Source organism: Labeo rohita, chromosome 23 (assembly GCF_022985175.1).
Source record: "Labeo rohita strain BAU-BD-2019 chromosome 23, IGBB_LRoh.1.0, whole genome shotgun sequence".
Taxonomy (NCBI): Eukaryota; Metazoa; Chordata; class Actinopteri; order Cypriniformes; family Cyprinidae; genus Labeo; species Labeo rohita.
The window spans coordinates 18,784,488-18,812,479 of NC_066891.1; the positions used below are offsets into that span (position 1 = coordinate 18,784,488).

Genomic DNA, 27,992 nt, shown 5'->3' on the forward strand with positions numbered 1-27,992 from the left:
AAGACACACTAGTGAGTGCGCATCACTGTATGAGAGCGGCCGGTTGGTTGAAGTTGTGGCATTAACTGTTCAACCCACCCAAACCCGCGCGTCTGTGTGCGCCCATTTTCTCCGCGTGTAAACCAGTCCAGCTCTCCGCCTCACTGACAGATACAGGCTTGATGACCCGTGGGAGTTAGTTAGGATAGTTACAACTAGGAGACCAAGTCACGCCGAAGAGAACACATGCTTTAAAGCACAAGTAACAAACACTGAAGGTAAATACGGTCGTGGGCGCTCAGTGTGGAAATATTGCAGCCCAAATTAAGGTAAGTGTTTTTTTTAATTATTATTATTATTCATTCATTTTCTAGCTACTTACCCATTTTTGATAGTTTGCATGCTGAACCTTTGTTTGCATATATTTAAAGTTTCTGCTTAAGCTTTAGTGAGCATTAAAACTTATGAAACCAAAACCTTGTGAAACCTTCTCAGTTTAGATTTATGCATGTGCAAACTTGTTGCTCTCTGTTTATTCAGATGCAGAGAGGAAAGAGTTGTGCAGATATTGGTGTGCTAAATGATAACCTGTGTTTGGGTGGTTAAAGAATTAAGTTTAAATCCGCAAAAGAGTTTGTTTTAGTTTATGAAGAAATACACAAAATGTCAAAAAATAAGTAAAGGAAAAAAATATAAAAATAAACAATTTATTAAATAGTTTACTCACATGAACCTATATTTTCAGATAGATAAGTAGACAGACAGATAGATAGATAGATGCTGAAAATGTTAGAATGTTAGAAATTAGAATTGCCACTAAAAGAATCAAACTGATAAGCAGACAGGATAAGAAAAATATAAAACAACACTGTCTAATTCTAAGTATGTTCATTAAACTACCACGTTAAAAAAAAATAGGTCCATGATACCCCTATAAAAATCCTGTCCTTTTCTGTCAGATTTAGAATAATGTTTTATAATTTATTTACAGTAAGTTTGATTTGATTGTTTCATTTTTCTTCACGTTTGAGAGCACAAATCTATTTAATTTCCCCTCACTATCGTAGAATTGTCTACATATAAAATTGTGGAAATGGGCAGTATCTTTAAAAAAAAAAAAAACACTCAATATAACTCTTTAACAACCAGCTCTGTTGATCAGGTCTGCCTTCACTCTTTGTTGTGCCAGTCGCCACATTCAAGCAGAGCAGTAATAGACATTGCCAGGCAGAAGCTTTTTTTAGGGACTGAAGTTAACAAATTACAGTCAAGCCAGCAGTTAATTCCTGCCAAGTGCGCACAGAGCCCAGAACCACCCAATGGTTTGTCAGGGGAGAAAGTGAGAGAGAGAAAAGTAAGTAGCCTATACATGTGCATGCAACAGACGCAATCATCAATTTAGATGTTTGACTTTATTCGTGAGAAGACATCATTGGAAATCTTCATATATTTGATTGGTGATGTCAGACTTATATTGGCTGTTGAACAGTGAAAGCAAATGTATCATTAGTCTCCCAATCAGACCACATTTAATATGTCAAAGCTGTTGTTATGAAAGAAATTCTTCTTTTTAATTAATGTGACAAACCACAGATTCACTGAGGTCATGTGAGTTCACTGGCTCCCACGGTTAGTGCAGCAAACCGAACAACTTCCTCCTCCCAACTTTGGTATGTCAGTTAGAAAATGCCATAATTTAACTCTCAACATTCAGCTTCTCATGGTCAAGGCATTTTTGATTAACAATCCCACTCAAAGATCTAGAAAAAATATTTGGTTGTTATGTTTTTTCTAAAGTAGTGTTTCCTAGAATTTTTGTCTTATCCCCACAGCTCCGGAAACCAGAAATACTGTGGGTAAATAGCAAACTCGCTTATGCTGCGTTCCATTTACCTAAAAAGTCGGATGTTGGAGCTGGGAATGACGTCACACCCGAGTTGACCGCATTCCAGTGCACAAGTCAGAAAACCAAGACAGACACTTCAGTTGTTAGCAATATCAGTTAATAAAAACTCATAAAAAACAGTATTGTTCATAGATAATGCTGAAGTATCATGTCCACAAATAGTAGATGGATAGTACTGTGTGTACTGAGTTTTTTGGGAACAAAAGTGTCCAAGTCTACTGTTTCACTTAAAGTTAATGCACTGAGAAGCTATTTTGGATTCTAAAAGTCAGGGTTTACGCAGAGATTCTGAGTTCCTATATTTGGAACTCAGTATTTCTTTCTTTTAAGTACAAATAGAACGCACCATTAGTACCACATATTCTGCTGTGAGTGTTATCAGTGCACATTTGTGGAGCTTAAATGCATTACGCACATTATGTGTTCATTCCATTGAAAGGAAAAGAATGATGATTAAGCTCAATTAGCACCTTATTTTACAGTCCTGTTCCTCATGTACATACTATGTACTTATTGTAGTAATTACAGTAACTAGGTAACAACTAGGAACTAACCCTAAACCTACCCTTAAACCTAACCTCCCCTATGTAGTTACCTTATATTACCAGTACTTTCTTAGATATATATACACTGTAAATACATGTACTGTAAAACAAAGTGCAACAGATATTTTAATAAAGCAGTGTCACACTTAGCTTTTTAGACACTGTCTAGGGCTGTCCCTTAATAGTCAACTAACAATTGGTTGACAAGAATTGGCTTTGTCGACCAAAATTTTATTAGCCGCTTAGTTGCAGAAAAAAAACACAGGAAGTGGCGAAGTATGGGCAGGACATCCAAATGCTCACCTATCATTCATCCTTGCTCATATTCATCCATCTCAAATATGGCTTTTCATCTGAAAGATGTAAGTAGTAGCAACTTTACATGGCAGCTCAATCTAATGTTAACGTAGCAAATTGTGCGCTATAGAAGAGTCTGTGCGGAGTGTGGAAGCTGAACAATAGCGCACTTACTGCGCCGGTGTGATCACTGTTCTTAAAATAGTCATTTTTGGTCATACAGATAAAAGTAATACAACTTTCGAATCTGTAAAGACTGTTTATTTGTGTGCACTCACAATAACAACAAAACGTGCTTTTGTAAAATAATGAAAGCAAACAGGATGTGCTTTCTGCCGTCTCGGTCTCTGTGAACGTGAGCACGTCACTTTGAAACTCTGTGTATACTTGCCTCACAGACATGAAAAATATTTATAGAGAGTGAAATGTCTACTTTTAAATGAACTCAAATAAAAATAAATTCAAATAAAAAACAAATAGAAAGCACTAGTTTATCAATAAATTATTAAAACGTTAATGCAGTTTACTTGCTGTTTTTCCCTGACACATTCATAGTTGTAATATCTGCCGGTGCGCTGTGGCAAGCTTTTTTTGTGTGCCCTTGAGCGCTTATTAGGCTATGTAGGCAATTAGAGGCTCATTATTATGATTTATATGGTTTATTAATAAACATGCAACTAATAGTCAACTAATGCTTTAAATGAACGACTACTAGTCGACCAGAAAAATCTTTAGTCGATGACAGCCCTACTGTCTACTTTGTCGGTTTTTGCTATGCCAACATGGTGATGCTTTGTTCCTAAATGAAACGCTAAATCGTTTGAATTAATGAGTCCTTAACTCACTCATGAAAACTGTCACTAGTCACTTTCTGTCAGCTATATAATATTGTATAATAATACTGTATAATGATTTAACCAGCAGAAAGAGTCACTGACAAATCCTCAGCACTAATGCACACTGTCAGTCTGTATACAACCCAAATTCCAGAAAGGTTGGGAAGTTTTGTGAAATGCCATAAAATCAAGAATATGTTATCTGCTCATTCTCTTTAACCGTTGACTAAAGTGAAAAGAAAAATGTCCAATGTTTTCAGTGCCGAACTTTAAATTTTATTTTGTAAATATAACAAAATTTTGATTTTCATGGCTGCAACACATTCCAAAAACATTGGGACAGAGGCAAAATAAAAGAAGTGAGAAGGTTAGAGAATATCCAAATTAAACTGTTATAAAACAGTTCACAGTAAGCAGGTGAAATGGAAATAGGTGAGGATATCATGTTTTGGTATAAAAGGAGTCTTTGCAAGCGAAGTTGGATCATGCCTCTTCACTTTGTAGCAAATTACAAATTACAAAGAATTTAGGTCTTTTACCAACTATTACATTGTGAAAAGATTCAGGGAATCCAGAGAAATGTCTGTCTATGTAGGGCAAGGCAAGATACCTCAGGTGAATGTGCATGACCTTTGAGCCCTCAGATGGCATTGCATAAGAAACCGTCATGCTTCGGTGTTAAATATAGCCACATGGGCTCAGGAGTACTTCGGAAAATTGCTTTCACTTAACACATTCTGCAGATGCATCAATAAATGCAACTTGAATTTCTGTTACTCTAGCAAAAGCTATATATCAATTCTATGCAGTGATGCCATGGGGTTTTCTGGGCCAGAGCTCATCTCAGATAGTCAAAAAGATGATGGAAGTGTGTGCTGTGGTCAGATGAGTCCACATTTCAGCTTGTTTCTGGGAAAAATGTACATCAAGCTCTCAGACCAAAGGGACCATCCAGACTTTTATCAGCGACAGATGCAAACGCAAACGAGACGCCTGCAGTCCAGATCTGTCTTCTATTGAAAATGTATGACCAGTCATGAAAAGGAGAATCAGACGACGACGATCACAGACTGCTGAGCATCTGAAGCCAGATTAGACAATTTTTCTTGCAAAACTCAAAGTATTAGTATTCTCAATTCCCAAACAATTAAACATTGTAATTAAAAGGAAAGTTGATGTGGCACAGTGTTAAACATCTGTCCCATCTCTTTTTGGAGCGTGTTTCAGCCATAAAAAAAAAACATAATTTGGTTATATTTACAAATTAAAATTAAAAGTTGGCCTCTGAAACCACTGGAATTTTTTTCTTTGTACTTTATTCAATTAAATAAAGGTTAAAGAGAATGAACAGTTAACATATTCTTGATTTTATGGCATTTCATGAAACGTCCCAAGTTTTCTGGAATTGGGGTTGTATAATACACAGGCACAAACAATTGATACAAAAAAGTGAAAAGTAGAGATCAACCGATATATCGATTTACCGTTATTTTGCCGATATTTAAGGTTTCGCCATAAACAGTTATCAGTTTTGATATCGGATTCACAGATAAACGGCGTCATCTTGTGGGTGTTTTGAGAATTGTGGGCAGGATCGCAATTGATATGACTCCTGTCCTTTTTTTATTTTCTCCATTTGAAAACATTAGACATTCTACATTTATTTTGCTTGTTAGTGTTGCAGCTGATGCTTTTTATAATTAAAATATTTTAGTGTTGTAATATGAAGATTAAATTTAACATGAAAGACTGCTAATTTTCAACACTTTTTTAAAGATGACAGTAAATATATATCGGTTCTGCATATCGGTTATCGGGCACATAAACATGCAAATTATTGGTATCGGTAATAAAAAAAATCAATATCAGTCGATCACTAGTGAAAAGTCCTAGTGTTGTTGATCTTTGTATCAGCACTCTTCCCATATCATGATATTAGTGTTTCTTTTTTTTTTAATCAGCCTTTGGATATTGAATTTAAGATGACTTTTGCCATTGTCTAATCTTAATGCAGAGGATCAGTGCAAGAATAAAGCAAATATTTAACAATGCTGATTGTAAAGGTTTATTTTAGTTTTTTATCATTCAAATAAACTTTTTTTCTTTATCAAATTAAAAAAAAAATAATAGTTGAATATATTCTGTTGAACATTATAGTGTGATCTATTAATTCTTTGACATTGACAAAAACAATTGATTTTTAAATACAGGCCATTTACTGGTTGTTGGCCATAATGTAAAAAAATATATTTTTAGGAACCGGTTGTACAAAAAAATATATATATATATATATATATATTGATTTTGATAATAGGCCTTAATCAGGTCAGATACTCTATTGAATTTAGCACAGATGAAAAAAAGACTGTTAGAAATTGAGGTAACACTTTATTTTAAAGACTAGTAGCTTATTAGCACGCATATTACTAGCATATTGGCTGTTTATTAGAACTTATTAGGCACATATTAATGCTTTATTCTGCATGACTGTATTCAAAATCCCTTAACCTGATCCAATACTTAACAACTACCTTACTAACTATTAAAAAGCAGCAAATTACGAGTTTACTGAGGGAAAACTTGTAGTTAATAGTGAATATGTGTTTCCTATTCTGAAGTGTTACTGGGATAGATTTACGCTCTAAGGTTCTTTTTTTCACAACTCACAACTTTCAAACTGTTTTATTCACCTTATTTTTCATAAGAGTGGGCGCAGACATTTGTTAATTTTAAGGGTGTGGCTTCCACGTCCAGCTATTTTTAGCTGTACAAAACAGCTCATTTTGCTGCTTAATATTGCAAATTGGTGTGTCTTACCATATTATTTTAATGTATTATCTTAAATATGAACACAGTGGTTTGTAGTGCAAACAGTTTTTTATTCTTCTCTTTATTTCCCTATAGCAGATAATGTCCCGGAAGTTCTGCCAAGTTTTGTCCACTGTAAGGTTTTTTTTTTATTTTTTTTTGAGAAAGATATTTTTTCAGCTGAACAGTCTGTATGTTTGTTAAACAACAGTACAAGCCATTCAACGCACTGTACTTCTGTCCCATTATTTTTTATCACTTTCATAATCTGAATATGGTACTACCCTGTCTAAGGTCTATTGAATTTTAGTATCCCTTATAGATTTAACAAAGCCACAGTCGAAACTTTTCTAAATGACAACAGCCTAGTTATGAAACAAATCTCTGTTCTGTATGCTTTTTAACAAAACATCCTGTGAAAAGGTCAGGAACAGATGTTGATGAGCACTCTTTCATATTTCTGCACTCTGATGTTTTTCTTGTGATGTTCTCTCAGATGTTTTATCTCTTGTTTTATTTATAGATTTTATCTCACTGTATAACTCAATGGCAGACATGCCATAGCCTTGGCTTTTAGCTTTTCAACCTTAACTCTATAAGTGAGTCTTAAAGATGTACAAATCAGACTTAAACACATGCCTCACAGTGTGGAGGGAAATTCCATTTTTGGCTAATGTGTAAGTATTGTGTTCTATTATTATTATTACAGTAATCATGGGAAACATGCTGCAGTTTTCAGAGAGATCTCTGTGTGGGCACTGCTCAGTCTCTGTCATTTCTGGAGAGGCGTCTGCTGTGTGCTCTATTATTAAAATCTGACATTTAGTTAATTGCTGTCTGTCTTTTTTCAGAAATACCAGACTAGGTGGAGATTTAGACAGAAATTAATTGTTTTAATGAAGAGAAAAGACATGTATTGATGCACAAGATCAAAATATGAAAGAGCAGTGTTTCATAAGCTTATTAGTTAAATAGAAAATAAAAGAAAAAAACTAAGTCAGCTTAAAATAATTTGTTACCCTGCTGCCTTAAAATTTTAAGTTCAGTCAACTCAAATAAGTTTAGTCAACTTGAAATGTTAAGTTGTACTAAGTAACAACTTAGATATTTGTGTTTGTTAAACTTAACAGATGGGTAAGTAACCCAGCTGCCTTAAAATTTTAAGTTGAATCAACTCAAATATCTAAGTTGTCACTTAATATAACTTAACATTTCAAGTTGAATACATTTTTAGTTGACTGAACTTAAAATATTAAGGCAGCCGGGTAACAAATTATTTTAAGTTGACTCAACAAATTGTTTTTTACAGTGTACACTAGCATTCACAAGTTTAGGCTTAGTGTTTCTTGGGGTTTTTATTGCAAAGAAATTCATACTTTTTTCAGCAATGATGCATTCAATTGACCAAAAGTGACAGTAAAACATTTCTAATGTAACAATAGTATCATGCTTCTAGAATGATATTAAGCAATATTAGCTGTTTTCAGCAAAAAAAAAATTTAAGTCATTTCAACTTAATATAATTTGTTACCCTGCTGCCTTACAATTTTTAGTCAACTTGAAATTTTAAGTTACTTAATAATAGTTTAAGTGACAACTGGAATGTTTTAGTTGACTAAACAAAAAAATTTAAGGCAGCAGGGTAACAAATTATTTTAAGTTGAAACAACTATTTTTTTGTTACAGTGTTGATAATAAGAAATGTTTCCCGAGCATCAAATTAACATGTTAGAATGATTTCTGAAGAATCATGTGACACTGAAGACTTCTGCTTACCGTCACAAACATAAATTGCAATTTGAAATATATTACAACATAAAACACAATATTTCACAAAATGACTATATTTTTGATCAAATAAATAAAAACCCCAAACTTTTGAACAGTAGTGTCCATTTTGATTAAAAAACTGTGGTCAGGCCGGAGAACATTTGTTAGTACAAGTAAAAATCTGTACTTCTGGTCCAAATGGACCAGGATAAAACAGCTGGTCTTTATTCAGACGTACAGTACATCGTCTTGGCTAAGACTAAGAGAATACAGCACTTTCACTTTCACCTTACTTCTGTCCGCACGTGCTTTCTCATCTCTACCTCCACTCTCTCTTAATTTCTCTCACATGTTCATGACTTTAGGACTAACTGACATTTTGAGTGATAGAAATAGCTGTCTGCGTTCCACATTGAGAAGTATGTGCTGTGTAATTATCACCAGAAGTGGTTGTTATGTCTAGTCCGTACCATTCCTCAAATCTCCATTCTGGAGAGGACTGTGTCTTTAGACTGGATTGATAAGTGCTGTGAGCTTTGGATTGTCCACTGACATGTTTGGCTAAGGCTGTGGGATAAGATTATCTTTGTATCAGCTAATGTTTGTATGTTTTTGTCAAAGGCATCAAGATGTATGTGGCTTTTGCTTAACTGGCTGCTTTTATATAGGCACCGTTTGGGAAGTGTATTTACTAACAAGTGTGCGTGACTCAAGTCTTTAGTATGTAAGTCTCACTAAATTATAGGTCACAATTATGGCTCTGGTTCATTTTGAATCAGACTTTACCAAAAAAATGACTCTTTGGTGAGGAAGAGTCTAATCAGTGACTAAATGGATAAGTGATTTACTCTACAGTGAGACTGATGCTGTTGATGGTGACCGGTTCTTAAAGGGGTCATTGGATGCATATTTTCCACAAGTTTATATGATTCTTTAGGGTCTTAATGAAAAGTCTATAACATACTTTGGTTAAAATTTCTCAATAGTGTAAAACAACACCCTTTTTACCTTGTCAAAAACAGCTCTGTTCACAGCGACCCATTTTGGTGCATGTCTCTTTAAATGATAACACCCCGCCCTTATTTTCCTTGGGGTGACGAGCAGTTCTCTGAGGCTGCATTCGTCACAGGACTTGCTAACTAGCACATTATTAGGAAAGGCGAGTAGCAAACATTCATAAGAAAAAAACAAAAAAAAAAAACCATATACTCACTTCGGGAGTAGGCCTAAATGATGACCGCCATGTTCATTATTACATCCAAAAAAAACCTCCTCAATGGCTTAGGAGACATTCTTGTCTACTCCAGCTCTGGCGTCAAAACAATGGCGGACTGTTTACAGCTCACTCAGGGCAGGTGTATGCTAAAACACCAGTGTCAGACAATAAACATGGGAGGGGCCTGCCAAAACTACGTTACTCCACCAAGAATCAGTGAAGGGATTTTCTCTTGGTCTGGGAAAGTGGTTATGATTGATGGGGATTTAAAAAAAAAGTCACTCCATTCAAAGTAAATGAGAGACATTGACGCCCTGTGTGAATGCACTGTTACCTTGTCAGCTCTGTCCACAGTGACCCGTTTTGGTGCATGGCTCTTTAAATGATAATGAACTACTGCTCACCCCACCTCTTCTTCTGTCTGAAGAAAATAAAAACTCTTGTTGACTTTTACATCCAACTACAAAACACCTGCATTGCGTAGAGAAAATGGCAGACAGTGTACAACTGACTGAGGGCAGAAATATGCTAATATGGCACAGTTGCAGGCGGCGCCTGAGCAGTATGATGTCATACTGCTCAGAAAATCAAAACGGCTTAATAATTGACAGTTTAGGTTTTTTGGGGATTGCAAAAAAAAGGAGTGAATGGCTTTTTTTATTATTGTAGAGTGGTTGTGTCAACACACTGCTAAGACACATTTATATGCAAACACCATGTAAAAGTGATTTTTGCATCTAATGTCCACTTTAATGTTTAAATAACCATAAAAAGTCTTCTTAGAACATATAGAAAACTGGATGTTCTGAATGTAAAAGGGGACATCAGATGTCCACTTTCACAAGTTGGTATGATTCCTGAGGGTCTTCATGAAATGTCTGCAACATACTTTGGTAAAATTCTTCAGTGGTTGTGTAAAACAACACCTTTTTACCTGGTCAAAAACAGCTCTGTTCACAGTCAATCTGTTTCGGTGCATGTCTCTTTAAATGATAATGAGCTACTGCTCACTTCACCTCTCTCTTCCGTGAGATGTGTCGACACATGACACGGGAATATATCTGTATATCAGTGGTTCCCAACCACATTCACCGAAGCCCCCCAACACTGCACATTTTGCATCTCTCCTTTGTCTGAGACACACATTTCAGGTCTTGGAGTCTCTACTAATGAGCTGGTGATCTGAATCAGGTGTGATTAATTAAGGTGACATTGAAAACATGCAGTGTTGGGGGGCCTCCAGGAACGTGGTTGGGAACCATTGCTGTAAATGGGTTGGAGGTGGTCTTATTCAAATAGTTGGCAATCTACGTGGAAACCGGCTGCAAATTGAAACAGCTCGCTGGATAACGCACTTTTCGACTCAGACAGCCCATAACAAACTGGCTGTGTGTTTTCTTTTTAGCTTTTTTGACATGCCAGAAACTATACGCAAAAAAGGGAAAATTTCATCCGATGTCCACTTTAGAAAAACATTTAGAAATAACAGGAACTTAATAGGAACATTAGAAAAACATTTATATTTTTGTTAGCTGGGATGGCTTGTGTGCTGCCTTGGTGGCTTACACTGGCACACATTTTAACAAAATGAATGTTTTCCCAAATAGATTCTAAGACACTTTCTGTTGCATTTATGACAAATTTGTGGTGCCCAGTATATCTGTATTTAGCACTCCAAACAGCACGTACAACCGTATTCTGCGGATATACAAACACAACTACTGAGATCCCACTCAAGACACCTTGTTTTGTTGAGCAGCTTCTAATTAAAGAGTTTCTGCTTGGAAGTGCTGAGCGCAACAGTACTTTATCTCATAAAAACGGCACATATACTTACCAGTATTATGGTGCTTGTGTACATAAATAACGCATATAGTTTTCAAACTCTTCCATGAAGAGCAGGATGCAAGGACTTGTGTGTAATTGTGCCTCAGCCCTCTCCCCGCATTTCTCTGGCCAGTCCAAACCGGACCTTTTTTGGGGAGCACAGTATAATTTAGTCGCTATTTTTATAAATGGGTACATTTTCTTCCCTGTTTGCTTTTATTCCAGGTCAGTGGCATAAAAAACGTCTGTCGCTTTCCCACGTGTTTGACTTTAAAGTGAAAGATGGGCAGACGATATGAGAGGAGCACACATAGATGTTGGCATGCCAGGATGAAGAATGGGATTCCATTGGATACTTTAGGCTTTAATGCGTACCTTGGATGAACTGATATTTAGCAAGTGTTTGGATCGGCTACATATGGTCAGCTCTGGGAACTGTCAGCCACCGTGACAAATTTTTAATGTAAATGTCTATTTGTAGTAATTTCAAAGATCTTTTCTTGCCTCAGACCTAGACAACAAGTGTGAATGTTCACAGAAGATGATTGAGGAGTAGCCAAGGGGAACGGCAGAAGCATCCATGCTCATTACTCAGTTAATGACACAGGCACTGTGTGAAATGGCAGACATAAAGGACTCAACGGACACATTTACATGAGCAACATTTGTGTGGGATCCTTCTAAGCTTAGGAGTCTTTACTGTGAGTTTGCTATGCATAAATAGGAACTGGGGCTACTTTTTTGACACATCTCCTTCAGTTGTTCGTTTGTGACTGACAAATGTATTATATTATGCCATTATTTAGGGATAGTTCACCCAGAAATGAAAATTCTGTCATTAAAGGAAAAGTCCACTTCCAAAACAAAGATTCACATATAATGTACTCACCCCCTTGTCATCCAAGAACATGAGATGGGGGGTTTTTCGACGAACTGTCACGAACCGGAAGAGAGGTCGGGAAGAGTAAGACAAGATGATCGTTTGACAAAAAGTATATAAATTGTATTATTTTTATGAAAATAACCGATCGTTATGCTAGATAAGACCGTTCTTTCTTGGCTAGGATTGTTTACAACCGCATTTGGGATCATTTGAAGCCACATTTAAACTACATTTTGGAAGTTCAAAATCGGGGCACCATAGCAGTAAAATGCTGAAATGTTTTCCTCAAAAAACATGATTTCTTTACGACTGAAGAAAGAAAGATATGAAGGGGGTGAGTACATTATATGTGAATCTCTGTTTTGGAAGTGGACTTCTCCTTTAATTACTCAACCTCATGTTGTTCCCAACCCGTAAGACCTTCGTTCATCTTTAGAACACAAATTAAGATATTTTTGATGAAATCCGAGGACTTTCTGACCATGCATAGACAGCAAGTCCTAGAATGGTAGTAAGGCCATCAGAAGAGGAGAAATTGTTGAATAAAGTCATCTTTTTTTTTCTTTGTGCATAAAAAATATTCTTGTAGCTTCATAACATTACGGTTAAATTACTGATGTCACGTTGATTATTTTAATGGTGTCTTCACTACCTTTCTGGGCCTTGAATGTGGTAGTTGCGTTTCTGTCTATGCAGGGTCAGAAAGCTTTGGGATTTCATCAAAAATATCTTATTTTGTGTTCTGAAGATGAATGAAGGTCTTACGGGTTTGGAACAACATGTAATTTATGACAGAATTTTCATTTGTGGGTGAAAACTATCCCTTCATAAAGTTAAAGGGAGGTCTTCTTGGATTCATAGAATTGAAAATAATTTATATAAAATATATAATAATCTTAGTTGTATCTTAGTGTTTTTTCTTAAAGTTAAGGATAAACACAAAAAACAGAGTTTAGGAAACTTAAATTAACTTTCATGTAAAAATGTTCCTGTAGGTTGTTTATTTTCATTTGATTGAGTATTCGGGGTTTGAATGCTTATAATGTTGACTTATAATGTTGTTGAGGGAACATTTTTGAATGTGGCAGTAAATTTTGATGGAAAGACATTAAGTTTCTCTCTTGGGACACATGACATTATCTGACATCTGGCTCCTCTCGCTCATCCACATGTGTTTCTTCCCAGCATGTATAGGGAATACTATGGATTAAAGTGTTGCGGCTCACTTGTAAAGACAATCATCTATGATGGCAGTGAGATTAACTGAATTTTTTCCCCAGCTGGTTGGATTTAAAGGATAATTGTAATGTTATGTTGCTTGAGTTTGTGCCATGAGATATCACATTTAGTCTGAGGTATTAGGAACGTGCATGATTCAGGGTTAAAGTTCAGGATGCACAGTGTAGATTTGGGTTTAGAACAGGTGTTGGCTTTAATTTTAGGCTTTGGTCAGATCAGGTTCAACACACGGGCCAAGGTTAAGTCAGGAACTGACAGGTGGGGGGTGGGGGGGGGTGACTGAATAGGGTTTGCGGTTTAGGTTACAGGCCCATTTTTAAGGTATCAGCAGCGAGGTCCCCAGATCCTTAACCACATCTTAGCCCTGAAATGTCTGGTGACGTCACAACACTCAGCTGGAAGACATTGAGAAATGACATCATGAGTGGCTCCCCACCCTTTTAGTCACATACAAACAGAGACTGTCAGAAATATCCCCTCCTACCTCCTTCCTGTCTAATGAATGGCTTGTTTTAAGATATGTTTTAAGAAGGTCAGTTTGAGTTTTTCCACCACCGCACACCGTCTGACCAGACCTGTTCTACAGACACAGGCTCACCGCTTGTCCCTTTAGTTTGCCCTTTGCTTATTTTTTTTTAAATGTCAGCAGATGATACCAAAAGATAAACTAAAAGTTTGTTCTCATTTATATGTTTTTAACATTAGACTTATTTATGCGCTTTTACTTTTAGTACTGTTACTTTTGAGTAATGTTTTCACATGTCCATGTCAAAGCTTTTAGTGTTTCTCAGGGACGGCATGTCCAGTGCTGAATGATGTATTCATATTCAGATGGCAATGGTACAATATCCTCCCGAACCCCAAATAACAACCTAGTTCCATCCTGTTCCTTTGAAGTACGTTGTGAAAACTGTCTTAATTATTACAAACAGAGCTGAGGAAATGGGTTGCGGGCTGAACTTGAAGAGAGGACGTAAAGTTTTATTAAGTAACTACATTGTCCTTTGCGTAATAAACACATTCAGCTCCAAGGAAAGTAAAGACCTTGCATTTATAAAGGTTTATGACAATAACACACAGAAAAGACTATGTTATGTCAAATTAAATTTTGTCTCCTTCTCATGCAGGTCTGTGTGTGTAAGCCTCTGTATCTCTGCGATGGTCTCCTGCCGCTCTCTCCTGCTTCTGCTGCTCAGTGTCTGCAGCCTGACTGCTCCCTTACTGGCTCTGCCCTTTGAGCAGAGAGGATTCTGGGACTTTGCTATGGATGGAGAAGTGGGAGATCTGAAGACGGTGATGATGAGAGATGAAGAGGGTTCGGCTATGGAGGAGCTGCCGCCGGATGTGTTCTTATGCCCCTTTGGTTGCCAGTGCCAGCTCAGTGTGGTGCAATGCTCAGACCTAAGTGAGTATCTTTTAACTGTCTATCTATGTACAGTTGAAGCCAAAAGTTTACATACACCTTGCAGAATCTGCAAAATGTTAATTATTTTACCAAAATAAGAGGGATCATACAAAATGCATGTTATTTTTTATTTAGTACTGACATGAATAAGATATTTCACATAAAAGACCTTTTCATATAGTCCACAGGAGAAAATAATGACCCCATTCAAAAGTTTACATACACTTGATTCTTGATATTGTGTTGTTACCTTAATGATCCACAGCTGTGGGTTTTTTTGTTTTTTTTTTATATTTGTTCAAGTCCCAATTTGTACAAGTCCCTTGTCCTGAGCAGTTAGACTGCCTGCTGTTCTTCAGAAAACTCCTTCAGGTCCCACAAATTCTTTGGTTTTTCATCATTTTTGTGTATTTGAACCCTTTCCAACAATGGCTGTGTGATTTTGAGATCCATCTTTTCATGCTGAGGACAACTGAGGGACTCATATGCAACTATTACAGAAGGTTCAAATGCTCACTGATGCTCCAGAAGGAAAAACTATACATTAAGAGCTGGGGGGGTGAAAACTTTTGAATTTGTAGATCGGTTTAAATTTAACTTATTTTGTCTTCTGGAAAACATGTAAGTACCTTCTGTAGCTTCTGAAGAGCAGTACTAAATGAAAAAAATATGATATTTAGACAAAATAAGAAAAATGTACACATCCTCATTCTATTCAAAAGTTTTCACCCCCTTAATGCATCGTGTTTCCTTCTGGAGCATCAGTGAGAGTTTGAACCTTCTGTAATTGTTTCATATGTGTCCTCAGTTGTCCTCAGGGTGAAAAGATGGATCTTAAAATCATACAGTTATTGTTGGAAAGAATTCAAATACACAAAAATGCTGAAAAAACAAAGAATTTGTGGGTCCTGAAGGATTTTTCTGAAGGACAGCTGGCAGTTTAACTGTTCAGGACAAACAAGAGACTCATGAACGACTATTACTAAACAAACAAACAAACAAAAAAAGCTGTGGATCATTCAGGTAAAAACACAGTATTAAGAATCAAGTGTATGTAAACTTTTGAACGGGTTGTACTAAATAAAAAAATAACATGCATTTTGTATGATCCCTCTTATTTTGGTACAATAATTAACATTTTGCAGATTCTGACATTTGACTTCATCAGAATCTTTAAATATTTAAAGCAGCCAATGACAAAACAGCAACTCACACTTAAAACTACAATAAAAGGAGGGATTCTGTTGGTGTGGGCCCTAATATAGTCAGTGTTACAGTTATCTTCTAATATATATCTAGTATATAATATTGTTCTTTGTTTGAATAGGCCAATAAACATTCAAATATGTACATTAACTGTACAATAAATCATCAGATCTTTAAAATGTTTCAATTCCATATCAAAAGCATCTTACTGAGACTGTTTGACATTCCACGTCCAAACAGACAATCGTCTGTGAACATGACTGTTTGTTGTAGTTTAGTCTCTAAGAAAACTGGAGCCTGAATGGGAAACAATGAAAAATGTCTGTGTAATTTTCCATTAAACTGTAGGAGTGGTTCTGTGTTGTTTTTATGACACACACAGGATGTTTTACAGGAAGACCGTGTGAGAGAGATAGACAGAAAAAGTGAAAAGGAATGTGAGAGGGAAAAAGAGGTAATGAAGATTTGTAAGTCTTTGATAAGTGTTTGTTGATTTCAGAAGGCCGGAAATAGTCTTGTGTTGTGTCTTGTCAGCAGTACATCCACAAAAGTGATGGGACTAAAAGTTGAGGGTTTGGATAGGGGCCACTTCATTTTATTGTAATTGCTTCTAGATGCTCTTGTTTTCTTTTCCACAGATAGGAAATAACAGAGTTACAATCAAAGAGGAAACTTTCATAGTGGGGGGTAACAAATTACAAGTAATGCGTTACGTAATCAGATAACTTTTTACAAGTAACTAGTGAACTAGTGAAGTAATGCATTACTTTTTCATTTACAAGAAAATATCTGAGTTACTTTTCCAAATGTGTTTTCTCATCTCATTGACTGACAGCTTTTCTGTTTCCATGTTGAGAGAAATTGAGAGTTGTGCAGAGGCATTGTTTGTGCTGTGTGAACATGATGTTATTGTTGGTCTAATCTAGACTAAATGTGATCATGCATTTATTCATCTCACTTGTGCAAAAACAGATTCAGTATTCCTCAAAATGAATAAAAACCGCAAAATCCCAGTGAAATGTGCTGCTGACATTTAATGATTCAATTTAGCCATGCCAATAAACAAAAATGACCTTAAACATAAGATTTGTTTTTCTTTCTTTTTTATTGCTGAAGAGTGTTGAACTTTCTTCTCCTACGCTTCATGCAATCCAGAATGACAGCGTAGCTAAAAGGTTCGTTTGAGCTGTGACCTCTACCATACAGAAGTGAATTTCCTTTGGCCTGAGGCTTATTCATTTCACTTTTGGTGCAAAAGGCTTTTACTTTTACGATTGATAAGACCCTTATTTTTCGGCTGGGATCATGTAGAGTCCTTTGAAGCTGCATTGAAACTGCAGTTTGGACCTTCAACCTGTTGATTCCCATTGAAGTGCAATATATGGAGAAAAATCCTGGACTATTTTCCTTAAAAACCTTAATTTCTTTTTGACTGAAAAAAGAAAGACATGAACATCTTGGATGACATGGGAGTGAGTAAATTATCAGGAACTTTTTATTCTGGAAGTGAACTAATCCTTTAATGCTTTTTTGGGTTGTGGCGCAATATTGTAATGCATTACTTTTAAAGGTAACTTTCCCCAACACTAGAAACTTTACTGTTAACTAAACTGAAGTTTAAACTATTTACAATCACCTTGTGGGAACTTTTTTTGTCATTCAGGTAAATGTTATGCTTTTCAGCGATCATTCAATTTTCAATTCTAAATAAATAAACTGTGGATGGACAAACATGTACAACAATTACATAAACACAAAACAAACAAACTAACCACCATGCGTGTGTGCACCCATAAAGCAGATGCCGGAGCTCGCCTTTTTAGTATGTGGGAAAGTGAGAAGGCCTGGGTTAGATGTAGGCTCCAGAAATTGAATAAAGCCTGACAAAATTTGGCCAGTTTGTGTATTTTTCTTGTGCGTGGCACCAGCAGCACTCATTGAAGCTCCGCTGTAACCCTATAGTCATACTTACAAATACATGCTCTTTCATTCTCCAGCCAAGATTGACCAAGTTATGATCCTCATAGAACATTTACAGCCATTGAACTGACAGAAGCAGCAAGAACTTTAGAATTTAGAGCTTATTATTTTAATTATATGTATTCCTTTTTAGTTAGTGCATGTCTGACTGTGTTTGCATATGTGCATGAATGCTCTATGCCATGTGTTTTGGTCTTTGCAAGTGTTTTTGTTTTCGCAAATGTCATTGCATCTTTGTTTATGCTTGTGGATTCAATATAAAAATCAAAAAATACAACCCTCGCTTTAGGCGGTCCTTTCTATGCTTTCTCCCTGCGATGAAGGTTTGCTCGTAATACACTGATCCATTCACTGCGCTCTTTTATTTTCTTTCGTATCTGGAAGTTATTCTGCCATGCAGGCTGTAATTGAATTGATGGTGATGTTTATTCATAACAGATGTCCATAACTGTGTGTATATATTTAGGTGGTTATGTGCCTTCATCATAAAATATGTTCCTATTAAGGGGTGTAGATGTGTGCAGAGCTGTGGTTGGGGGGCCGTGATGAGCTGGGCTCTGGGGTTTGGCATTGTGTTTGTCAGCGGTCGGCTGGTTAAAGTCGCTGAGCACTTGTCGGTTTGAGTGGCAGGTGGGCAGAAGGCTTGGAAGGAGAACAGGAAATATTTTCAAGAGCTCACAGTATCTTAAAATGGCTTAAACTTAATGATTTCTTTTGTGTGCAAACCCTTCAAAAATGATTTGAATCCTTACAAATTAAGTCTGTTTATATTAAAATAGTCTAACCTTTATTTTATGAAGCTACAAGAATACTTTTTGTGCGCAAACAAAACAAAAACAATGACTTTATTCAGTTTGTACTCTTCTGTGTCAGTCTTCGACGTGCTTTATAAAACTAAGGTTGAACCACTGATGTCAAATGGACTATTTTAATGATGTCCTTACTACCTTTCTGGGTCTTGAACGTGTCAGTTGCATTGCTGTCTATGCTCTTGAAAACTCTTGGATTTTATATCCTAATTTGTGTTCTGAAAATGAACAAGTTGTATGGGTTTGGAACGACATGAGGGTGAGTAATTAATGACAGAATTTTCATTTCTGAGTGAACTATCCCTTTAAGGTATCCAGAAGTTGTTTTTGTCACAAATGAAAAATGTCAGAATGATTTTCTGTGGTAACTGAAGGCAGGCTGCTGTCTGTAGAGATTAAGGTTTTATTATTTAACCCAAATACATCAATATATTCCTTTGATATGCTTAATATTTCAGTGATTTTACTGTTCGCTCCTGTTGGAAGCTAGACGCCTTGGCAGTTGGTTCTCAAGAACATTATAAATGGCCGGAGAAGAACAGAGGTTGAACCCAGCTTAGTATAAATTATTGGGCTCTGCTGGAAGTCATCATGAATCATTGGCCTGATTTAGAATCTTGGACACTTCACTGCTGAAACAGACACAATGCTGGATGTGTTCTTTGATGTGGTTCTGCTGGAGTTTACATATAGTTTTGTGATGTGGTCCATGTGTAGCAAAACAACCTAAATGATTTTTAAAGTGGCCGTTTAAAGTGCTGGCAGAACATCCTCAGGTCACTCTAATATAAAGATACACTGATGCAAATATAAACCTGACACGGAATTGAAAATGCACAATAAGCACGTAGTTGGCCACAATAACTGGTTTATATCTAACTAATAGCTTGTCATAAACATCCTGTAATTGTTCAGATTTTCAATTGTGTTCACTATTTAATTCTGTTATATTGATGTCAAATAAAAAGCCCTGTCATGGGGAAATCCAGACCAGATGGTGAGCTAATGGCCCCCTCTGTGCAGACGTTTGTATACAGATCTGTATGCTCTATATCCTACAAGCTTTAAATTAGCTGTAAACATTTTGTCTCCATGTTTAGGTTTGATTGCAGTACCCAAGGAAATTCCCAAAGACACCAAACTCCTGGATCTACAGAACAACCGCATCACAGAACTGAAGGAGAATGACTTCAAAGGACTTACAAACCTCTATGTAAGACACCGATACTGATCAAAGAAATGAGAACTAGAAAGGGTGAAGGTGGCTCAAAGAAAAGCAATCAACTCTACTCTCAGTTAATAATGAGATAAGTGAGAATATATAGATGAGGCTGAATGTAAAATAAAGTGCAAGTTATGTAAAATAGAATTTTCCCCAAAACATATTATTCAGATGGGAAAGTTCATAAAACTGAATGTCTGGATGGTTTCTTGTGCTGTTCACTGATGTGTGCCTTATAGGGGCCCGTTTCCGCATCTGAATAAAAATTATAAAAAAAGGTAATTGCGACTTTTTATCTCGCAGTTCTGACTTTTTTCTCACAACTGTGAGATATAAACTCGCAATTCTGAGAAATAAAGTTGCAGTTCTGAGAAATAAACTCTCAATTCTGACTTTTTTCTTAAAATTGAGAGTTTATATCTAGCAATTTTGACTTTATAACATGCAATTACAAGTTATTTAGATTTGTTAGATTCAGAGAACATATCAGTCATTTTTTCCCTCAAAATTGAACTTTACAACTCACAATTGTGAGCTTATATCTCAATTATGAGAAAAAAGTCAGAATTGCAAGACATGAACTAGCATTTGCAAGAAAAAGTCAGAAGTGTGAGTTTTATCTCGCAATTCTGACTTTATAACACAGTTCTGAGAAAAATAATTGCAAGATATAAACTAAATTCTGATTGTGAGTTTACATTTCTCAATTCTGACTTTTTTTCTCAGAATTGCATGATATGAACTTGCAATTCTGAGAAAAAAAGTCAGAATTTTGCAATTCTGACTTTATAATTGCAAGTGTGAGTTTATATTACAATTCTGAGAAAAATTGTGACATATGAACTCAATTATAAGAAAAAGTCAATTGTGAGATACAAACTCTCTGTTAATTTTTCAGAATTGCGAGTTTATATAACGCAGTTCTGACTTTATAACTCGCATTTGTGAGCTTATGTCTCAATTATGAGAGTCACAATTGTGAGTTTATATTTCTCAACTCTGATTTTTTTCTCAGAATTGCATAATATGAACTCGCAATTGAGAAACTCTGATTTTAGAATTTGAAATTGCAAGTTTATATCACATTTCTGAGAAAAAAAGTCAGAATTGCACTGTAAAAAATGACCGTAAATTTAACGGTAAAAGACTGTAAAAATGCTACAGTGAAATCCTGTTAAATGGTTAATGGTAAATTCCCCTACTATATACGGTGAAAAACTATAATTTACTATAGTAATTTTACGGTACTATACCGTTTTTTGAAGTGAAAATGAATGTAAAATTTACAGTGAATAACAGTAAACTGACATTCCCAGAATTGCCTGCATTACATTTCAATTTTGATTGATTTTTTTTTTGTTGAAATAACTACGTTTAATCTTTTATGTTTTTTCTTATCAGTTTTGTACATTAGGGTTGTATGTTACATCTAATGTTGTTAAATGAATGTTTATTGCATTATTTCAGTTTCATATGTGTTACCATGATGGTGTTTAGTGTTTGTGTAAATGACACTGTGCACCTTCTATATATGTTAATTTTTTAAAGCTGCTTGTGATGGGCTTTGGTTTATCATGTGACTTTCTCTTCACCACCTGCTTTTGGTGGTTATCAAGTGTATTACAAAGGTACAAAACAAATTTCAGTACTTCAGTATGTTGGTTAATCAATATGTTGGTTCATCAGTAAATGAAATTACGGTATTTCAATGTAAATTTAAGTAAAACCTAATCCTGCTACCACAGGATTACAGGATTTTTTTACAGTGTGTGGTATAAACTCTCAATTGTGAGTTTATGTAAGGCAATTCTGACTTTATAACTCGCAGTTGTAAGCTTATATCTCAATTATGAGAAAAAAGAGTCAGAATTGTGAGATACAAATTTAGATTTGTAAGAAAAAAAGTCTTTGTGAAGTCTTTAAAAGAGTTTATATCTCTCAATTCTGACTTCATTCCTCAGAGTTGTGAATTTATATCACGCAGTTCTGACTTTCTATTTATATCTCTCAATTCTGAGAAAAAAGTTGCAATAACTTTTTTTTTTTACTCAGTGGCAGAAACATGCGGGCTTCCATACGTGCCAGTTTCACAGCTTGATTCTTTTGGTTTTTTATTCGCCATTGGCTGATGCAGCCCATCAAGCTCCATGTTAGCTAAATATGTCGCTGTTTACTTTAATGCTGTGGATGTAGATGGACATTTAGATTGAATATTTACATTTTAACATTAATATTTAAGTTTCTTATTTTATATATTTTACATAAGAAACAGCAAGACAAGCATGTTTTGGCTAACTCTTGAAAAATCGGTCTCTCATTTGCAGCACGCAGTACTTTACGCTTGGCACTCGGTGCAAAACAGCCTGACAGGATGTTCAAACAGTTCAAGTCTCTGAAGAAGAATGCTCCTGTAGTTTGGGAAACACACGCCGTTGCCAAACTGAATGTTTTAGTTCCCTTCTTAGAAGTCATATTATCCCCAATATTTATCCCTAATATTTACTCAGCCTTTCTCACCAAACACAATATTTGACATGGCTTGTAAAAGAAAAAAAAAAAAAAAGAACATGACATTAAGTTATAACATCATTTATAAGTCATTTGTTTTTGTGTACATATTTAATGCTCATGGTCAAGCTGTTATCAATCATCTTTTCATGACTTTCCACGAAGCAAATGCTAACGTCTTCCTGTCTCCCTCCAGGCTTTGTCACTGGTCAACAACATGATCTCCAAAGTCCACCCGCGAACCTTCACACCCCTCCTACACTTAAAAAAGCTTTATTTTTCCCGTAACCTCCTGACAGTGGTACCCAAGAACCTTCCCCCATCCCTGGTGGAGCTGCGTATTCATGAGAACCGTATTAAGAAGGTTGCAGAAGGAACGTTCTCTGGTCTGGGCAGCATGAACTGCATTGGTTTGTATGCGCGCTCGCCATTATGTGGTATAGAGGTTACAGTCTGACCAAACCATTTCCTTTTTTAGATGGAGCCTGCTGGTTTTTGTGATGGGATATTCTGTCTGATGTTGAATGCTTCTTATAGAGATGGGCGGAAACCCTATTCAGAACAGCGGCTTTGAGCCCGGCGCTTTTAAAGGCCTGAAACTCAACTACCTGCGCGTCTCTGAGTCCAAACTCACTGGAATACCGAAAGGTGATTCTTTAGAATAATCATAAAAGTCATTAAAGACTGTCAAATGATAGCCTCGTATTCACTTTCAAAAAGAACATTTGGATAATACTGTTCAATTTCTCACTTGAGTGAGCTTTAGCAATCTCCTTGGTCATAAATCACAATTTGCATGAGTTTTAATGTAATATTAAGAGCAGAGACGTGGTGCTACTTCCAATTATATAATGATGAATGTTCCTCTCCTCCTAGACCTCCCTGACAGTCTTCATGAGCTCCACTTGGACAATAACCAGATCCAAGCCATCGAACTGGAGGACCTGAGCCGCTATAAACACCTGTACAGGTGAAGCCACTCATGACTCTCCTGCATGCCAACACACAACATGCCTTTTCTCAGCCTATGGGCTCTCTATAAAGCAACAGCGCCACCTGGTGAATGAAATTTTAATGATGTGAAAATTAACAAAACAGACAAAATTAATTCAGTATAATTTTATACAAAACATTTAAACTTGTTAGCAATCAAAGGAGATTTTAGACCCTTTCTTTGTCATCTCATCCTCCTGAAAATCTATTATTCTGTGAAATCTCTTTATTTTTACTGAAAACAACTGCAGTTCACCTGGAGTCAAGTATTTTCCTCTCAATTTCACAAATATCTCAACTGCCAGTCTCAGAAGTGTTGTTAATTATAACTATTATGCTGACAAAAGCTTGCAATGAAACAGTATTTTTAAATGAAATAAAACTAACAACTTTTTTAGTAAATTCTAGAAGGGATTCGAGTAAATTCTAGTGATTAGTAGAGTTGGGGTGCTTGAACTCAGACCGCAGTTGTGAATAAACTTAAACTTGGACGCTCTCGGGTGGACTTGTACTCGAATTTGACACATACTTGGACATTTTGGACTTTTCAGAATACTGTCCAAAACAAAACATGTAACATGAAAGATAAAAGATTAAGTAACAACATAAAATTAAGATAACAACACAAAACATCTCCCACCCCAACTCAACTGGTTAAAGGATAAGTTGACTTCCAGATAAAAACTTGCTTACCCCTATGCCATCCAAGATGTTCATGTCTTTCTTTTTTCAGTCGAAAAAAAATATGGTTTTTGAGGAAAACATTCCAGGATTTTTCTCCATATAGTGGACTTCAATGGGAATTAGTGGGTTGAAGGTCCAAATTGCAGTTTCAGTGCAGCTTCAAAGGGCTCTACACAATCCCAGCGAAGGAATAAGGGTCTTATTTAGCAAAACAATCTGTCATTTTCAAAAAAAATTTAAAAAGTGGATATACTTTTTAACCATAAATGCTCGTCTTGCAGTAGCTCTGCGGTGTGCGTCTACGACTTCACACATTACATAATCACGTTGGAAAAGTCACGTGTGGTTAGTTCTACGTCTGTGTACTTTGGTTCAAAAAGGTAGGGCGAAATCTCATTCTTTCCTCCAATTTCAAAATCATCCAACATCGTTGTTTTAACATTTTTTGTATAGGGCGTCACATGTGACCTTTCCAGTATGATCACGTAGTGCATGAGGTTGTTATTTGTTGTTTAAAAGTTTATACATTTTAAGAAAATGACACTAGATAAGAATCTTATTCCTCATCTGGGATTGTGTAGAGCGCTTCGAAGATGCACTGAAACTGCAATCTAGACCTTAAACCTGCTGATCCCCATTGAAGTGCACTATATGTAGAAAAATCCTGTAATGTTTTCCTCAAAAACCTTCATTTCTTTGCAACTGAAGAAAGAAAGACATGAACATCCTGGATCACATGGGGGTGAGTTAATTATCAGAAAATTTTAATTTTGGAAGTGAACTAATCCTTTAATGACTTGGACTCAGACTTAGACTCAGATACTAGTAATTAGAGACAGTGGGATTGTCTGATGTAACACAATGTAATGCATGCAATACAACCACTATTGGTTGATATGATTGGTCTGAAATCACAGTAACAAACCAGCATTCAGCAGTCAACTTAAGCCATGGAACAAAAGACAACAAAAAACTAATTCTCATTTGGTCAATCCAACTGGCCTTAAAGGGGTCATCGGATGCCCATTTTTCACAAGTTGATGTGATTCTTCAGGGTCTTAATGAAAAGTCTATAACATACTTTGGTTAAAAATTCTTAATGGTAGTTTAAAACAACACCCTTTTTACCTTGCCAAAATCAGCTCTGCAAAAATCATCTCATTCTGGTCGAGGCTGCTTTAAATGCAAATGAGCTTTGCTCGCTCCGCCCCTCTCTTCTCTCTGTGGAGAGACGAGCCTGTTTACTTTAGCCGCATTTAGCTGCTAAACTTGCTAACTAGCACATTATTAGGAAAGGCGATCGCAAAGTTTCTTAAAAAAAAACTTGAGTGAAGCTGGATCACGAACGATTCATGCAAACATAGACGGATATATGTAGATCGGGAGGCGCATTCCCTTCACAAACAAACGTTATCTGCTGCATCTTCAGCGGCTCAGATGTCGGGAGTAAATGACAACCACTACATTCATTATTACATCCAGCAACACAACACCTCACAACACCAGAGATATTCTTGTCTAATCCCTGCTCTGGCATCGAAACAAAGAGGTTGGACTGTTACAGCTGATCTGAGGTAAAACGCTTATGTCAATCAACTATGGTGGGAGCGGCCTCTGTTGATGTGACGCCACAACGACAGGCATCTGAGAATGGCTCGATTTGAAAAAGGGAATGTTATTTTTACAGATGAATTACAAACCACTGCATGGATTTTTATCATTATAGGGTAGATTTGTACAGACATTGCCAACACATTAATGTTCAAAAAACATGTAAAAGTGAACTTAGCATCTGGTGACCCCTTTAAACAAAATGTGTTTATTTAAAAAATTATATGCCATGAATTTGCTAACTTGGGCAAATCCAGTGACAAGTTCTTCTCCTGTGTGGGCCATCCAACAGTGCTGAATCATAGATGCCCTAGAGATGCCAGAGTGAAATTTACTGCTAAATATAACTGCAATGGCACATTTCAATGTCAGCAAGTACTGCAGCTGTTTTGATATAATTTTGCAAATAACTTTCATCATTTTATTGGTATTTATATATGTACTACACAATTTGTAAGTTATATGAGATGAAAACAATAAGGAATTTAAATAAAAATATTTAAATAATAACCCTGGTATTGTTCTAACTCATGCAAATCTCTTTTTCCTGAAAAGTCCTGAATTTGCTGGATTTTTATAGTGCGGTTTGTCCTGTGGGGCTGCATTTGACCCAATGTCTGTTCACAGCATTTCCAGTCTATTGTGTTTCCACCTCACTAGATGTCTGTCACAATGTGTGCGGCCCGTCTACTGTCAGTCGCTTATTCATTGTTATGCTTGTCCTTGTTTGCCAGATTGGGTCTGGGTTTCAACCACATCCGAATGATTGAGAACGGCAGCCTATCATACATCCCTAATCTCAGAGAACTGCATTTGGAAAACAACCGGCTGACCCGCATCCCCATGGGACTGGCAGACATGAAGTATCTGCAGGTGCGAGATATCAAACTGATGAACAAAAAGCGTCCCATTCTCACATGCACGATCACTGATTTTTGCCTCTTTTTCAGGTGGTCTACCTTCATTCCAACAACATAAGTCGAGTGGATGTTAATGACTTCTGCCCTAGAGGTTTCGGCATGAAGAGGAGCTTTTATAACGGCATTAGCCTTTATGGCAACCCGGTTAACTACTGGGAGGTGCAGCCTGCCACCTTTCGCTGCGTTGGCGACCGTTTGGCCATTCATTTCGGAAACTATAAGAAATAGGGACTGGATGAAAAGACAGATTTGGGGACAAATAACAATGCTGGAAATGAAACAAAACAGAAAAAAACTTGGAGAAAGTGGGCCAAAATGGTGTCAACAAACAGTGTTTGCAAATAATTCCTTATTACGTATCTATGGATGTATTTGTTTATGAAGTCTAAGGGTTCACACAAAGGATGTTAACTATAATGATAAAGATGTAGTTTTAAGAATGGAATCACTATCAGACCACTTTTTTTCAGCTAATGAACAATACAAATATTGACAGCCAATCAGAATCCACATTTTAAAGAGCTTGAGCATTTAAAGGGGCAGGCGACAAAACTGCAGCGTGCTCATAATGAACATAACATTATAGCTATCGTTATCTTTATAGTTACCATTCTTGATTTGAACAGGCCTGAAAGAACAAAGAAAGGCGCAATAAAAATAAACACAACTGGCTTTATTAACAAAACCATAAACCATTTACAGTCAAGTCTTACCATTATCAGTACACTTTTTAAGGGCTCTTTGTTCGCTTGGCATTTTTTTATACTAGTATTATTGATATGTACTGTTATATTGTTATTATTATATATTAGTTTATGTATTATTACTAGAGAAGTTTGGATTGGATGTTGAAATGGGAAGGTTGAATCTAGGTGTTCAATTCATGGTGCTTATAATAAGTGTATCTGTGTTGTTTGTAAAAAAATGTTGCTTTCTTTTTTCTCTTTTTGTTGTGTCATTGCCTTGCTTCAGGGGTCTTATTGTTGTGGGAGTACTTTAGGGCAATGGAGGAACTTTACACAGACACAGTATAATTATGTTGTCGAGTTACATTCAGCCAAATGCCTCGTGTTTTTACCCAGCCCTTTTGGGTTCGAGGCTGATTCAGAAAAGGATTGTAATGTTATGTTGTTTTGCACAGTTTCTCTTTGAATTCCAAATCTATTCTTTGTAGCATTGTTTCTCTAATGTTTTCTTTGGCAGTGACCCTGCATGCATTTAGGCTGCAGTGCTGCACGCTACTGCATGTCCCAATAAAATATCTTTCAGCTTGACTTCAGGAGCAGAAGTGGCATACCATCATGGTTTGAAAGCTGTGACTAATAAAACTTGAGTTAACACGAGTTTG

General features: G+C 36.3%; 1 protein-coding gene across 1 annotated transcript; it reads left to right on the forward strand.

Moving 5' to 3' along the window:
• bgnb (biglycan b) lies at positions 1-27,987 on the forward strand. The gene is made up of 8 exons (XM_051096385.1): positions 1-308; positions 14,434-14,711; positions 19,807-19,919; positions 22,633-22,846; positions 22,974-23,084; positions 23,313-23,406; positions 26,459-26,597; positions 26,675-27,987. The coding sequence occupies exons 2-8, from the start codon at positions 14,465-14,467 to the stop codon at positions 26,870-26,872; spliced, it is 1,116 nt and encodes a 371-aa protein (XP_050952342.1). The 5' UTR covers positions 1-308; positions 14,434-14,464; the 3' UTR covers positions 26,873-27,987.
• Positions 27,988-27,992: the final 5 nt, after the last annotated feature.